The 17,295-nt window shown below is 48.5% G+C and overlaps 1 protein-coding gene across 3 annotated transcripts in view; it reads right to left on the reverse strand.

Annotated features, from left to right (window-relative positions):
• Nucleotides 1–17,295, reverse strand: part of ca8 (carbonic anhydrase VIII) — a 107,705-nt gene that overhangs the window by 54,390 nt on the left and 36,020 nt on the right. For all 3 annotated transcript variants that reach the window (XM_038809437.1, XM_038809436.1, XM_038809435.1), the window contains 2 exons: nt 5,013–5,061; nt 4,785–4,897 (listed from right to left, as the gene is read on the reverse strand). In XM_038809437.1, the coding sequence (XP_038665365.1) occupies nt 4,785–4,897; nt 5,013–5,061 (162 nt within the window). The remainder of the gene's footprint in view (nt 1–4,784; nt 4,898–5,012; nt 5,062–17,295) is intronic.

Raw genomic sequence — 17,295 nt, forward strand, 5'->3', positions numbered from 1 at the left:
TCTCTAAAATCTAAGGAATTTTTGAAGATTGCAACCAATGCATTCACCATCTCTGCAGCTACTTCTTTGAAGACCCCAGGATGCAGAATATCAGGTTCAGGGACTCGTCAGTCTTTAGTCCCATTAGTTTTCCTCATACTTTTCCTCCAGTGAAGTTTCAAATTCTTCCTTCCCTTTTGCCCCTTGATTTTTTACATTTATTACAGAGATATTTTTGTGCCTTCCACCGTGAAGACAGATACAAATAGTTGTTCAATGTCTCTGCCATTTCCTTGGTTTCATTAGTACTTCCCCAGTCTCACCCTCCAAGGCAAAGATGTTCACTTCAGCCATTCTTCCTTTTTATATTCTTGTAGAAGCTGATACTTATTAATTTTATATTTCTTGCTACTTTACTCTCCTATTCCAATTTCTCCCTGATTTTTTTCCGATATCCTTTGCAGGTTTTTAAAATTTCCCCATCTTCTGATCTACCACTAATCTTCACAAATGCCTTTTCTTTCAAATTGAAACCATCCTTAACTTTCTTTGTTTGCTTTGGATGGTGCATCTTTCTTTCTCAATCGTACACATCTTTGCTGAGAGATATGAAATGTTTCCTTAACTATCTACCATTCTTAACTTTTAACCTATTTTCCCAGTCCACTGCAGCCAACTCTGTCTCCATTCCTTTAGAAATGCCTCGAATGACCCCCCCAATTCTAGAATCTCTAGCCAGGGGAAGTAGACTTGCAGCATCTGCCCTGTCAAGACATTCCAGAATCTTAGTTTCCACAAGATCACCCCCTTATTCTTCTAAATTCTGGAGTAAAGGCCCATCTGATTCAGTTTCCATTAAATTTCCTTAACGCCATTATAATAGCTGCCATTTTATATTCCAAGGGACCAACAATTACTTTTGCTGTTCTCCCTTTATATACTTGTAGAAGCTCCTACAGGATGAAAATTAGTAAATTCTCTTGCACTAATTCCATCATTCAATGAAACACCGCCTGTGGTGATATGCATCACTGTACATACACAAGGGGCTAACGTAAATATACTGCAACTAAGTAAACACTAGAGGGAGCACTGGAGATGTCATGATATGCAAACATGCAGCTAATGAATACGTGCAATAGGACACAACCAATGAGCAGTCAAGACACCCAGAGGTGGCATTACACAACCCATATAAAAGGACAGGGCACACATGTTCTGTCTCTTTCACCAGGCGACACTTAAAGTAGGACATGGGCAGATCAGAAGCATCACACCCATCATGTGGCTTAGAGCAGACTGGTTAGTTAGACTGAGTTACAATAGCAAGATTAGCAGGAGAGTCAAACTCAGAGAACTGTGCTAATGGTTCAATAAATCACACTGAACTTACTTCAAAGTCTGGAGTATCTTTTGGTCAAAGGTGCATCAAGTTGCAGCCTGTGTTATCCAAGAGTATATAACACACCGCCGTTAATCAATAACCTCAACAGGTACAAGCATAATAACTGACACCGTCACTGATCCACCCTATATTACTCTTCGTAAATCATCTCAAGGTGGTTAACATGGTAATTCCACTGAAATATATGTTGTTATTGTCAATCTTCCTATGCACCATTATAGTCAAGTTTTCCACCATCACCACCTTGGGGGGACCATTGACCACAAGATAAATGGAAACTGAATCAGCCATATCAACACAATGGCTTCAAAACACAGGTAACTGAATAGTTCACATCCTGACCACTGCCAAGCTCAATAAAAGATTGCAATGGAATACATACTACTCATCTCAATGGGTGAAACTGCAGCAACACTCCAGGACAGGGCAGTTGGTTTGATTGATGCTCCACTACTAGACCTGATGTCCACTCTCTCCATCACCATTGTAGTTTCAGAGCAACTAGGAAGTGCCTACTCCACATCACCCACATCCTGGAGAACATTTTTTTTTTTTTTTTTTAAAAGGTGCTCTGGCATGGAGCAACTGTCAGGAGTTATAGCATCGACAGCTTCAACCAAAACCAAATATCACCTCATAATTCAAGGCAACAGGCATACACTCCCTTACATGCTCTTGGACAGAAACACCAGAAGACAATTATGACCATGCTGGAACCTTATTATGGCAAGGTTTTAGGAGTATATATAATCATAATCTTTATTGTCACAAGTAGGTTTACATTAACACTACAATTAAGTTACTGTGAAAAGCCCCAAGTCACCACATTCCAGCACCTGTCAGGGTACACAGGAGGAGAATTCAGGATGTCCAAATGACCCAAGAGCACATCTTTCAGGACTTGTGGGAGGAAACCAGAGCACCCGGAGAAAACCCACGCAGACACAAGGAGAACGTACAGAGTCCGCACAGATAGTGACCCAAGCCGGAAATCTAACCTGGGACCCTGGAGCTATGAAGCAACAGTGCTACCCACTGTGCTACCATGCTGCCCTATACATTCTCTAGACAGCAGGCAGATAGGCCTGAAACGTTAAGTGCCATCTCTTTTATTAAAAAAGGAAAATAGCCTCTCCACAAGAGTGGTAAGCCTTCTGGCAGATATTCTGAAAGAGCAAGGGGGCAGACCTGTTGCTGACAAACAAACAATATGATAATAACTTGAATTCAGAAATCCAAGCCAATTGAGATAATGTCTGGATGCCAGAATTCAATATGGAAGGGGTCAGGCACAGTACTGTACAAATAGAATCACTCCAGAGCAGGAGGTCATTCATCCTATCCAGTCTGCACGAACCCTCCAAAAGACCACCCTACCCACCCCCCGCAACCCCCATAACTCCATGTAACCTGCACATCTTTGGGCAGTGGGAGGAAACCGGAGCACTGAAGGAAACCTTTGCAGACACCAGGAAAAAGTGCACACAAGGCTGAAATTGAACCCGGGTCCCTGGCGCTGTGAAGCAGCAGTGCTGAAACATTTCTAATGATAATTGGAAATCTATATCATGCTTGATTCAATTCAGTTGAAAGTTGCTTTGAAACAAGAGTGCATAGAACGCAACATAATAATAATCTTTATTGTCACAAGTAGACTTACATTATCACTGCAATGAAGCTATTGTGAAAAGCCCCTAGTCGCCACATTCTGGCACCTGTTCGGGAGGCAAAGAGTTGGCATAGATACGATGGGCCAAATACTTCCCTTCTCTGTTGTAAACTTTCAGTTTTCTTGGTAATTTTATTGATGTAAAGTTAATGAGGGAATATGGTCGCATTAATTTGATTTCTTCCTACTGCCAAATTTCAGAACTCTCGTCATGTCTTTACAGAAACCATCACTACTCTTTTCAGCACCTGCCCTCCCCAAAGATCATAAAACTTGTGACAGCATTCAAAGAACAGCAAGAAAGTTACCCCCTGGCGTCTTGGCCAATATTTACTCCATAACCAACTTCATTAAAACATATAGGCTGTGATCTTCCAATCAGCAGCATAACGGAAATGTCCATCACTGATTGTGATTTAAGCTGCCCACTTGACTTACCTATATAGGCTGGAGCCTTGAGAAGCTTCTGGTCCTTGGCTCCAGCTTTGATCCAGTGACAAACAGAGTCAGAGATTGGCTAGCAAAGCGTAACTACAGCAGAGTGAAGACCCCTTTTTCAACATGAATGCGCCTCTTATGGTCTGTATTCAGTTCATGGATTTGCAGAGCCCGTCACGACACACAGCACAGCCGTCCGCCCACCCCCCACTCCCCCAACAATGCTCATCCTATCTCATGTACTCCTGACAATGCTCACCTCTCCCCCACCCCCCCCCCCCCCAACAGCCACCCCTCCCTCACCCACCTGACATTGCTCCCACCCCCCTGACAATGCTTACCCCCACCAATGCTCTCCCCTTTCCTCACCCCCCACCCCCGACGATGCTTACCCCCATCCCAGCTTACTCTCTCCTTACAAACAGCCACCTCCCTCCCCATATTTCTGACTATTTCTACATCAGCTGAACTGGAGCCAGGAATTCCAGATGGTTTCAGAAGAGGGGATACTGAACAGTCTCGTGGCAGAGTGCGGAGCAAGTTTGGAGGGGTTGTTGAGCTTTGCATGCACAGGAATTTCTCAGGATGCCACGGCTCATCAATGATTTAAGTTGAGTAATTTTCCACTCCTCCCCATATCGGATCATTCACGTCAACATCCGTTCATTATCTCATTGCTGTTTGTATAACTTTACCATGTGCAGAATTGGCTGTTATGCCGCCTAAATTATAACAGTGACTACAAAGTATTTAATTGAAGGAAAAGTAATTGGGATGTCCTGTGGTTGGGACGCGCATTACATGAATGAGTGAATCAATGAATGAAAGTTCTTTCTTTCAAATGTGGATATATTTTACACCTGAATGTTGTGCATTTACATAATATTACATAGTTAAGCAAACTGTGCTGAATTAATAATAAAATTAACCTGGGTAAAATTGGACAACATAATAGTCGTATGAGTATTTTTAGTTCAAATATCTAATTATGTGTTTAAAATGTTCAGGTTAAATAACTTTTCTTTTTAACTAAACAACTTCAAACCATGGCATTTAACAGCTAGACCAAAGTGGAAAATACATGCAGTCATTTTGTCTCATATCGAGTTGGTTACCAGACTCCTGTTGATCGATTTGTGATAGAAGCCAACTATCATTTCATCTTTGACCTTTTATTAGGATTCTGCTGCCAGTATGGATTCAAAGGCTGTCACCTTGACTTGAAAGACATTAAAAACTGACATTCAAAGTTTTTCATGTTCAGAGACAAACTTTATGAAGTCCATTATGTACCTGCAGCTGAGAGATTGTTAAAGGGTATCGGAATAATATCCAGGTCACATTTTCACAGCATGGAGGAATGGTCAGAGAACCTTCATATACCCAGTAATCTCGAAGGAGTGGATCTAAAACATTGACAAAAATTATGAAATTAGAAACGTGAAAGAGACGCAAATATCCTGTTGAATTGTGTAATATCCCGAATGACACTAAGAATATGATGAAGGAGAAAATACTTACCAGGAAGGAGGGTATTAGGATTGAAACATGGTATGGTTTTCAATTTTCCCTAAACAAAACAAAAATAACAATAATAATAATAATAATAATCTTTATTGTAAGAATTGCAAGAAGAAAATCTTGATATCCATGAAGAATAATTGCACAGTACAGCGAAGTGAAGAAAATTATAGATAGCCTTATATCGGGCGGGATTTACTGACCATTCCGCTGCGTGTTTTTCAGCAGCGGAGGTGGACCGCCAGCAGGATTTACCGATCCCACTGTCGTCAATGGAATTTCCCAATGACTGCACCCCTCGTCGCCGAGAAATCCGTGCGCTGGCATGGGACCGGAATATCCTACCAGCGTGAACAGCCGGTAGATCGTGCCTACCATTCCAAAATTTTGACCTATTCTTTTCAAGCCAATTAAACTGGCATTCCAACAAAGTTCCTGATTCATAATTGGAAGTTAATCCAAGTTCATAAGGCATTTTCCTCATTGAATCTCATGTTAGGCAGAATTTGAATCATTGGCTTTCCGTTCCCGATGGCACAGCCAGACATGGATGCCACTTCCACTTGTGTCAAGAGGGAACATTCATGAGTCATAGAAAATTGAAGGAGTTGACAGAAGGCACTTAAAACACATGCAGTTGTGTGAAATGGCCAGTTTTCCATTGGAAGATCCTCCCTCCATGTACCTCTTTCTCCTCATGGTCTCAAGGAGGTGTTATTGTGCACCCAGACGGAGGAGGAGCCCAGTTGCCCCCATGGCTTCCTCTCTGGATACTCTAGCAGCCTCATCTTCTCCTCTGCCACTGGCCCCATTGACTCCAGCAGGCATGACCAAGGAGGTTGCTCTCTGAACCTGAGCAGCACATGCTAAGTAGGAGAGAGTCCCCAAAGCCTCAGACCCCAGTGGATGCATGCCAAAGACAACACAATCAGCAGGGAGATTTCAATTAAGCTAATGATGTCAAGTTCACACCAAGGTGTTGTGGTAGGGAAAATTTGCCAGCGCTTGATGATCCAGATGTGTTTACAAAATTCACTGTTACATGTAAATACTGCATGATACTGTATACACTGGTATAAATGTCGGGCTTCACGATCAAATTTTTAGCCAAAAGATAGGGAGTCAAATTACACACAAGTAATATTTGAGGGGCTGAAATCGACCCTCTCCCATCATCTCACTACCCAACTGCTCAAGCCGGTACATCAGATGATTGTTGATTTGCCAGATAGGCCCTGCCCTCAAAACTAGTGCAAAAGGAGCTTAGTGCTTTTTATTATTCTGTGCAGACACGTGGAGCTGCCTTTGAATAAAGTCTGCACCAGTCCAAAATCAGGTACCGTGATAGGCACCAATCGGTTTCCAATCTAACCGGCCCGCTCCCATTGGTGATATCAGGATCCTGCTACTGCATGCCGAGAAACCAAGAATCATCAATTAATTCCAATCTCCATCCTAGTAACGGGAAGGACCTCCTGTCTAACAGCTTCCCGTGATCTAACTGGCTCCCCAGCAAGCGGTCACACGGGAGCCCTTCCAACACATCCATTTAAAAACACAAAGCGAGCAAAATTGCTGCTGTGGGGATCGGAAGAACTGAGTAAACATCTTGGAAAATGGGCAGTCAGCCCAGGGGCACCAACAGCCCAGGGAAACACGTGGGGGGGTGGGGGGGGTGCCCTGGGGCACCCTTCATTACCAGGAAGGGGTTCCACTCCCTGAACATCCAGCTTACGTATGACCACCACCCAAAGTTTATGCACGTATATGCATGCTGCCCAGCGACTGTGCATGACAGCTACATCCTGGGGCAGTCGGAGATCCCCGGCGCCTTCGAAGGACACCCCAGGATGATTGCTTGGCTCTTGGGGGATAAGATGTACCCACTGAGGTCCTGGCTAATGACGCCAGTACCAAGGCTGGAGACCAATGCGGACACCCGATTAATGGGCCCCGTGTGGCCACCTGGGCTGTCAATGATCAGTGCTCGAGACTGCTTAAAATGTGGTTCCGAACCCTCGACTGCTCTCATGGTGCACTGCATCCCCGGAGGGTCACCCACTTTTGTGATGGTCTGCTGTGCCACTCACAACCTGGCACATCAGCGGAGTGATGTGCTGGAGGTGGGGAGGAACATGCAACCTAGTTAGACTAGGAGGACAGGAGGAGCAGAACCAGGAGGGCTGGGGGTTGAGCGCAGCGAGGACCCACAGGAGTGGCTGGAGGATAGGGGAGACAGGCAGCGGCACAGATCCGGCATGCCCAGAAGGACAGGGAGACCCTCATCCTCGCCTCTCGTAGGATGTGGCTTCGTCCACCATCTCAACACCTCTTCCCATCCCACCATCTATACTAGACCCCCCCCACATGATCCACCTCTCCTTCCCCACCTACCAATCATCCTGCTCCACCATCCCAGAGTCTATGTTATATCACTCAAGGGTGCTTGGAGTGTGTTGGTACAGTCAGCGGGTCAATCTCCAAGGCAGGAGAGTGATGATAACCTGCTGTGAGCTGGGTAGTGGTGCTCCTCAATCTATACCATAGTCGACTCCTGTCTGTCTGCTGATACTCATCATCTGCATGTGGGAGGGGGTGAGCTAACCCAGGAGCACCATGCCTGAAGGGCTGGTGGTGTAGGCCGGCCCACAGTTCGTGACAGAGGTCTCACATGTCCCATTTTGTTAATGGCTTACAATAGCAATCCTAACTTCAGCTGATGGTGCTGCCCCCCCCCCCCCCCCCCCCCCCAGTGCCCTCTCAGTCATCCTCAATTTTCTTTGTCTTCCGTGCACTGATACTACATCCGAGTATGTCCCTGGCAGGCAAATCAGAGATGGAGGAAGCCTGCTGCTCACCACGCGTTGTGGCCTTTGATGCCACTGGCGGGTGTCATCTGGAGAGCCTGGGGCACCCCAGATGGACCGGCACCATCAGACGGAGATCCTGTGGGAGTGCCAGGAGGCCGATACCATCTCACTCGCGTGGCCCAATGGAGGTAGTTTCGCTTCTTAATGGGTGACAGTCCTCCTGGTGACACCGCCTGCGCTGACCCTCAATGCCACTGCCTCCCTTGCGGCACTGGCTGCCCTGTGGCTAATCCTACGACCCCCTTGGGGGCCCACCGAGAAGTGTTATCTTAGACGGCGGAGGGGGGCGAAGAGAGACAGGATATCCCGTCTGGACTCCAACACGTTGTCCAACAGTTTGGCCAGGTCAGCACCTCTGAATCATGGGGCTGGTCTGCGCAGTGACATGGCTGCATGCTGTCTGGTTTGCTCTGCGGGATCGGTTTAAGAGCTGCTCCCCCTCGTTAGCAGGGAGCTGCCCAGTGCGGTCCAGGTGAATCAGCTGGCAGGACAGTCTTTCCCAGCGTGAAGCCCGTGTTGCATCATTCTGGTGATGGCCTCACCAGAACGGCCGTCGGGAAACACCCAGCTGTTCCCACTCACTACCACACTTCAAAACTTTTTCGTTGGATCATGCCCGATATCTCTGCATAGACGACTATGGTGTTGTGTGTTTATGATCAGTCTTCATTTAATGTTCATTGCCAGTTTATGGGACAGAGGGACATGCAGGCTCTGCAGATACTCTATGTAGTGTCAAGAAAATTGTACCAGATTATGTTTCACATTATGTTAAGGGCCTCTAACGATGGAATACATCGAGATCTCAGTCATGATCGACTTTTGACATGCCCACTTGGCGCGCCCATTGACCAGTTATTATCCTGGGCTATGAGGGCAGCACGGTGGCACAGTGGGTTAGACCTGCTACCTCACGGTGCTGAGGTCTCAGGTTCGATCCCGGCTCTGGGTCACTGTCCGTGTGGAGTTTGAACATTCTCCCCGTGTTTGCGTGGTTTTGGCCCCACAACCCAAAGATGTGCAGGCTAGGTGGATTGGCCATGCTAAATTGCCCCTTAATTGAAAAAAGTGAATTGGGTACTCTAAAAAAAATTTTAAAACCTGAGCTACAGTCATTATAGCAAGTGCATTTGACAGATGTATGCTTGCTATTCAAGGTGGTAGAGATTGCGATGTCACGTATACCGAGGTACAATGAAAAGTATTGATCCGCATACAAAGGATGCAGGCTCTGAGGTAGTAGCTCTGTGGGTAGGGGTAGTAGAGGCTGGCAGAGATTGGTAGATATTCCGAGCAGATCAAGTTGCCCTTGCAATGGAACAGTGGCTCCAACAAGTGAACAGTGCGGAAAAGGCCATGGGTTTCATCCAAACAGTAGCTGATTTTCTACTCCAATTGTCCACACCAAAAATTCAACCCACCCTTCATGGGAATCCTCACACTTCAACCTGCAATCTGGCAACTGCAATCAAGTTTTTGGACATGAACAGTTGGATTTTGAGTGACGCTATTTGCAACCCATGGCCATACACCCTTCACCGTCACCTTCGACTGTGTTCCCAACACCCTCGAACCTCTCAAAATCACTGCACGCATTTCTACTGTTTCCCTTTCAGCTTCTTCCATCACCCTGGACTTTGTCATCATGGACTTGTGCATGTCATCACACCCCATAGCCTATCACACTCCCCATTAAGATTCCTCCACTGATAAGAGACCACCCTGCATCATCTTTACCGTTTGCATTAAATCTTGTGAGCTGCACGACAAGACTTCCAAATACCTCAGCTTGTACCGCTTCCCATACCAAAAAGAAATCCCTCCGGTGACTGTGAATGTTCCCTCTGTTAGCCAGCACCAGGTTTGAGCTACATGACCCAAATGTGAACAGTACTGACCCCACACTTCAGGCCCCTCATTTTGTTCATCTTCACTGACTGCCCCATACTCAAGGCAGCTTCGCACTGCACACATCCCAACAGCCTGACACCCATTAACTTGAACAGACTCAAAGCAGTCTTGAATTCCTCCATATCCGCACCCAAAATCCCCATCCCCCAACTCGACCTTGCCAATCCCAGGCTTCCACAAAGCTGCCATTCTCCCTCTCCCCTCCTTTGCGCGACAAGGATTAACAAAGACAACCGCTCACCTCAGGCAGAACAGCACAAAGCTGAGTGGTGCACGTCACCATTAAATGAGCATGAAGCAGATGCCATGAGGTTCCCATGCTCTGTGGACGTAATCGTGAAGGTAGAACTTAAATATAATGCTTTCATTTCAAATGTAGTACAGATAGGAATCCACCTTGGGATGGTGCGAGGGCTGCCACACCACTGATTTAATTTTTCATTTTGAACCCAGCACTGTGATTAAGAGTTTCTCCCCACCTGCCAAGTTTCCCATTCCCAGGATCTTCATTAAATTCTGCCCATTGAAATATATCATTTTCACAATTTAACTTCACTCATACATTTTTGTACTGTTGCCTAATTCTGATAACAGTGTACTTTTTCCAGTCAATTTTCACCTGTGTTCTTCCTTTCTGGACAGTGTCAATTGAATGCTGGAGTGCACCCACTTGCACCCTATTGGAATCACATATGATAGTCTAATTAGGAATGTCACTGCTTACAATTTACTGTCACTCACATTTAGTGTATTTTTTTCCTCACAATAAGAAAGATCACAGGACTATAGCAAGAGGATGGAAAATTAAACTAATTGCTACCCAATGGCATTGCTGGCAAATATACATTTGCGGAGATCAAGGTAAAAGCTTTGTTGTGACATGTGCTATGATTAAACGTTCAATCGGCCCTGTGTTTTAACCAGAGGGATTATTCTCTTCAATACAGTTCAAACGAGTGAAGGATGTAAAATTGGCAGAATTTAAATTCTGCCAGCTTCCCACTGGGCTTGAATAGTGCACTTTTTCCAATTGACCTTTTACCACTGCACATCTTATTCTTTCATATAAAATCAATATTAAATTCTTCATCTTTTGAAGACCTTTTCCGGAGGACATTTTCCTAATTGGCCCAGTATTTATCCATTTACTTGCTTCTCCCAGGAGAGTACATAGCTTTTAATGATAAGTGTTACTTGTGAAGGACAGGCTGAACAGATCAGAGGGTCTTGTCTGCTATTGTCACATCACTTAATCGTATGTAAGCAACATCTTAAAGCTGAACAGCTGGAATTGAGATTATTGCAAACAAAATAGCGTAATGAATGTAACATTCAGTGCTCTAATATCACATTGTGTTGGAGGAGAAAGAAAGAAAGAAATACATCACAGTCAAACTGTTCCCTGTCCTTAAGCTGTTTAAAACCCCAGGCACAGCTACCAGAAAAAGGTAAGCTCAGTCCAAGGCTCATCAAGAAGAAAGTGACAGAACAAGCTAACCTGAAGATAATCTCAATCAAAATATAGCTTTGCTGGGTTAATAGTCCTCAACTTCTACACCTCTTTCTAAATTAGCGCAGGGAATATCAGGCAACCTACATACAGATTGACCCAGTGATGTTTTGTTTATTTGGTAAACACCTTAAATAATTTGTACCCTGGAAAATAACAGTGTAATGACAGGCATTCGAATTCTTCTGATTTATAGGAATCCCTGCAGCCAGTATCTCCTGCTATGATTCCATGCGGTCAAAGGTAATTCCAAACAACTAGTGTTTCCACAAGTCCAGTTGGTCATTAATCAGTAGCACAATCAGGTTAATGCGCATCTCCCATACAACAAGCACAATACTTTCATGCTCTGCTAACTTTCTGCACCCAGTTTATTTAAAGACATATTTGGAGAATGTGTCCCAGGAGACCATTGTTAACTTCTACAGCTCTTGTTAATAAAAAGGTCCCATGACGCTCATTCAAATAAGAACTGGGAAATTCTGGCTAACATTTATCCCTCAAGCAACATTAAAATAGAAAAAAAAGGAATAGCTGGTGAATATCACATTGCTGTTTGCTACACTCTGCTGTGTGCAAATCTGGCCGCTATATTTCCTGTATTGAGACAGTAACTGCACCTCAAGGGTACTTGTTAGCTGCGATGCACTTTGGAATATCCTGAGATTATGGAAGTTATATAAAATATCAGAAAGACTTGCATTCATATGAACACTTCTCACAACCACCAGATGTCCCAAAGGACTACTGAAGCATTTCTAAAGCGTATTCACCGTTGCAATATCAGAGACGCAGCAGCATCTAGCAAGCTCCGCAACAACAATGTGATAATGACCAGATAATTTGAGGGGTTTTTTTTAAGTTATTGAAGGATACATATTGGCCAGGATACCAGAAATTACTCCCCTGCTCTTATTCAAAATAGTGCCATGGGATTTTTTGATATCCACCCGAGGGCAGATGGGGCCTCAACATCTTATCTGAAAGATGGCACCTCTGAAAATGTTGTACTCCCTCAGTACTCTGCTGGAACGTCAGCCATGACTTTTATAATCAAGCCCTGGGGTAGGATTTGAACTCAATCTGTAGGGTGGCACGAAGGCACAGTGGTTCGCACTGATGCCTCACAGCACCAGATATCTGGGTTCAATTCCAGCCTTGGGTGACTGTCTTGCGTGGAGTTTGCATTTTCTCAGTGTCTGCATGGGTGTGGTGGTATGATTTGCATAGCTGTCTGCCATGGGTGCAGAACACTGGCAGTGGTCTGCCATTGGTGCAGAACACTGGCTTACCATTGGCCCTGGTCGGTCATGTGCCTCTCGACCGATTGGTGGAGACCAGTCATGTGACAGCTCCCCGATTGGTCGAGAGGCTGAGTTAACCCCGCCTCAGAGCGAGGTATAAATACCCAGAACGCCCAGCGGTCGTCCACTTACTATAGTCGACCGCAGGGCTAACTTCTAGCTTATTAAAGCCTAACTTTTGTACAGCAACTCGTCTCGCGTTCGATTGATGGCTCATCAATTTAATAAACTAGAATTTTGAAGATGGAGCTCCGGATCAAGCCCGAATGCCTCCGCATCAGCCCGCAAACTCAGAACGCTTCAGAAATCTTTAAACATTGGCTGGCATGTCTCGATGGATACCTGGCGTCCGCAAACAGCCCCCCCACCATGGCACAGAAGCTTCACATCCTCCACTCCAGCGTGGGTACGCGATGATTGCGGAGGAAAAAGATTACGATGCGGCCATGGTTAAGCTGAATGGACAGAGTATTCGCCCGACATCTGCTGGCTACCAGACAACAGCTCTCCGGTGAGTCATTAGATGATTTTTACCAGGCCCTCGCTGTCCTGGGGAGGAATTGCTCCTGCCTCCAAGTTTCAGCCACGGAGCACATGGAACTTCTGATTAGAGATGCTTACGTGGCTGGGATGCAGTCTGCCGCTATCCGCCAGCGGATGCTGGAGAAAGACGACCTCAGCCTAACTAAGGCACGGACTCTCTCCACCTCCCTGGAGGTCGCCCATTTAAATGCCCGCGCCTATGTCCCCAGCCGCGCTGCAGCACCCTGGGCCTCCTGGCACGCTTCCCCACCGCCATCCGCCGCTCCCGACCCACCTCAGGCCAAATCGGTCGCTCTGTACCGCGCAGCGACCGGGGATCCTCCCTCCAGGCCTTTCCGGGCCCTTCCAGCGCACCGTGCCAATCTCTCCCCCCCGGCCCCGGGCCCCTGTGCGCCTCCCCCTCTCATCCTGGCCCTTCCGGGCCCTTCCAGTGCACCGCGCAAATCTCTCCCCCCCCCCCGCCCCCGGGCCCCTGCGTGTCTCTCTGCCCCCGCTCTCAGCCGCTCCGATCGGCCCGCCGGCACCGCTAACCCCGCCCCCACCAAGCACGAAGGTCCCGCGGGCGCCGCCATCTTGGGCCCCGGACGCCACGTGCGGGTCCTGGGCGCCGCCATCTTGGGGCGCCGACTCCATGTGCGGGTCCAGGGTGCCACCATCCTGGGGCCCCGACTCCACGTGCGGGTCCTGGGCGCCGCCATCTTGGGACCCCGACTCCACGTGCGGATCCTGAGCACCACCATCCTGGACTGGCACACAAGGTTCTGCCAGCAACTATTCGGCCGACGACGACTACGCCGATGGTTCTTCTCCACGGCTCGCGGCCATTCAACTCGACCAGTCACGGCCACGCACGCTCGCCAAAACAACGACGCTGATCCACCTCAACGGCCACGAGACGGGCTGCCTGCTGGACTCCGGGAGCACGGAAAGCTTTGTTCACCCTGACACGGTAAGACGCTGCGCGCTCCCTGTCCATCCTGTAAAACACAAAATCGGGTTAGCCTCAGGTTCGCACTCCGTCCGCATCACCGGCTGCTGCATCGCGGACCTCACGGTCCAATGGAAGGTTTTTTAAAATTACAAACTCCTTGTCCTCCCTGACCTTTGCGCACCGGCACTCCTAGGACTGGACTTCCAGTGCAACCTGCAGAGCTTGACCTTCCAATTCGGCGGCCCTATACCCCCCTCACTGTCTGCAGCCTCGCATCCCTCAAAGTGGACCCCCCCCTCCTGGTTTGCTAATCTCACCCCCGATTGCAAACCCGTCGCGACACGGAGCAGAGCCCAGGACCGGACCCTCATCAGGTCCGAGGTCTAGAGGTTGCTGAAGGAAGGGGTCATCGAGGCCAGCAACAGTCCCTGGCGAGCCCAAGTGCTGGTGGTCCAGACTGGGGAGAAAATCCGGATGGTCATCGACTATAGCCAGACCATCAACCGGTTTACGCAACTGGACGCAAATCCTCTCCCCTGTATTTCCGCCATGGTAAACGATATCACGAAATACAAAGTCTTCTCCACTGTGGACCTTAAGTCCGCTTATCACTAGTTCCCCATCCGCGCGAGTGACCATAAGTACACCGCGTTCGAGGCTGATGGGCGCCTCTACCACTTCCTTAGGGTTCCATTCGGTGTCACAAATGGGGTCTCGGTCTTCCAACGGGAGATGGACCAAATGGTCGACAAGTATGGATTACGGGCTACCTTCCCGTATCTCGGTAATGTCACCATCTGCGGCCACGACCAGCAGGACCATGACACCAACCTCCGAAAATTCCTCCAAACCGCAAAACTCCTTAACCTCACTTACAATAAGGATAAGTGCGTGTTTAGCACCGACCGTCTAGCCATCTTCGGCTACGTAGTGCGTAACGGAGTGATAGGCCCCGACCCCGAACACTTGCGCCTCCTGATGGAACTCCCTCTCCCCAACACCCTTACTACACCCAATGCGTTCCCAATTACACCGACAAGGCCTGTCCCCTCATTCAAACCACGACCTTCCCGCTGTCGACAGAGGACTGCCAGGCCTTTAGCCGCATCAAAGCGAACATCGCAAAGGCCACGATGTGCGCCATCGACGAGTCCCTCCCCTTCCAGGTCGAGAGTGACGCATCAGAAGTAGCTCTGGCGGCCACCCTGAACCAAGCGGGCAGACCCGTGGCCTTCTTCTCCAGAACCCTCCAGGCTTCCGAACTCCGCCACTCCTCTGTGGAAAAGGAAGCCCAGGCCATAGTCGAAGCTGTGCGACATTGGAGGCACTATTTGGCCGGCAGGAAGTTAACCCTCCTCACTGACCGTCAGTGGCCTTCATGTTTGATAATGCACAAAGGGGCAAGATTAAGAATGACAAGATCTTACGGTGGCGGATCGAGTTGTCCACGTACAACTATGAGATCTTGTATCGTCCTGGGAAGCTCAATGAGCCTCCTGATGCCCTGTCCCGCGGTACCTGCGCCACCGCCTCCGCTCCCTCCACGCGGACCTCTGCCATCCAGGGGTGACCCGTTTCTACCGTTTCATTAAGGCCCGCAACCTGCCTTTCTCCATCGAGGAAGTCAGGACAGTAACCCGTGACTGCCACATCTGCGCAGAGTGCAAACCGCACTTCCACCGCCCCGAGCACGCACATCTGATCAAAGCATCCCGCCCCTTCGAACGTCTCAGCATTGACTTCAAGGGGCCCCTTCCCTCTAGCAACCGCAATATTTACTTCCTGGCGGTAATCGACGAATACTCCCGCTTCCCCTTCGCCATTCCCTGCCCCGACATGACCACATCGTCCGTCATTAAGGCCCTCCTCTCCATCTTCTCCCTGTTCGGCTACCCCGCATACATACATAGCGATCGAGGGTCCTCATTTATCAGCGACGACCTGCGTCAATTCCTGCTCAACAGGGGCATTGCCTCTAGCAGGACGACCAGCTATAACCCTCGGGGTAACGGACAGGTCGAGCGGGAGAATGGTACCATCTGGAAGACCATACTACTGGCCCTCCGGTCCAGAGATCTCCCTATTTCCCGATGGCAAGAGGTTATCCCCGATGCCCTACATTCTATCCGCTGACTCCTCTGTACCACAACAAATCAGACACCTCATGAACGACTCCTTGTTTTCCCCAGAAAGTCGTCCTCCGGATCCCCTCTCCCGACATGGCTGGCCGCCCCCGGACCCATCTTGCTCCGGAAGCATGTGCGGGTGCACAAGTCCGACCCGTTGGTGGAACAAGTCCAGTTACTCCACGCTAACCCGCGTACGTGGAGTACCCAGACGGTCGGCAGGACACGGTCTCCCTCCGGGACCTGGCACTCGCCGGCGTGCGGCCCTCCCCCCCCTTCACCACAGACCCACCCCTGTTTTTTTTCCCCCAGCGCCCCTCCCAGGCCACCCCTTCCCCATCCATGGTGTCTCCACCAGCAGACCGGGTGACGGAGACTGTTCAAGGACCATCACTCCCGGACTCCAGGACATCAGCGGAACCACCACCATCGGCTGAATCAGCGTCACCAACTCCTCTGCAGCGGTCTGCCAGGACGTCACGGGCAACGAAAAGGCTGATTGAGTCTATTTAATTTTCAACAACTCCATGGACCTTGTATGGACAATATGTACTATTGTTAATTGTCTGGGCCAGTGGGAAGCCAAATTTTTTTTTTCTCCCTTCTCTGGCTGCTAATCATACCACCAGTTCTTCCCCCCCCCCCCCCCCGGCTCTCGTTGATCCCCCCCCCCGGCTTCTTTCTCCGCAAGGGGTGAATGTGGTGGTATGATTTGCATAGCTGTCTGCCATTGGTGCAGAACACTGGCTTACCATTGGCCCTGGTCAGCCATGTGCCTCTCGAACGATTGGTGGAGACCAGTCATGTGACAGCTCCCCGATTGGTCGAGAGGCTGAGTTAACCCCGCCTCAGAGCGAGGTATAAATACCCAGAACGCCCGGCGGTCGTCCATTTACTGTAGTCGACTGCAGGGCTAACTTCTAGCTTATTAAAGCCTAACTTTTGTACAGCAACTCGTCTCGCGTTCGATTGATGGCTCATCAATGGGTTTCCTGGCGGTGCTCCGGTTTCATCCCACAGTCCAAAGATGTGCAGGTTAGATGGATTGGCCATGCTAGAAATTTCCCCTTTGTGTCCAAAGAGGAGCA

The sequence above is a fragment of the Scyliorhinus canicula genome, chromosome 10 (genome assembly GCF_902713615.1).
Source record: "Scyliorhinus canicula chromosome 10, sScyCan1.1, whole genome shotgun sequence".
Lineage (NCBI taxonomy): Eukaryota > Metazoa > Chordata > Chondrichthyes > Carcharhiniformes > Scyliorhinidae > Scyliorhinus > Scyliorhinus canicula.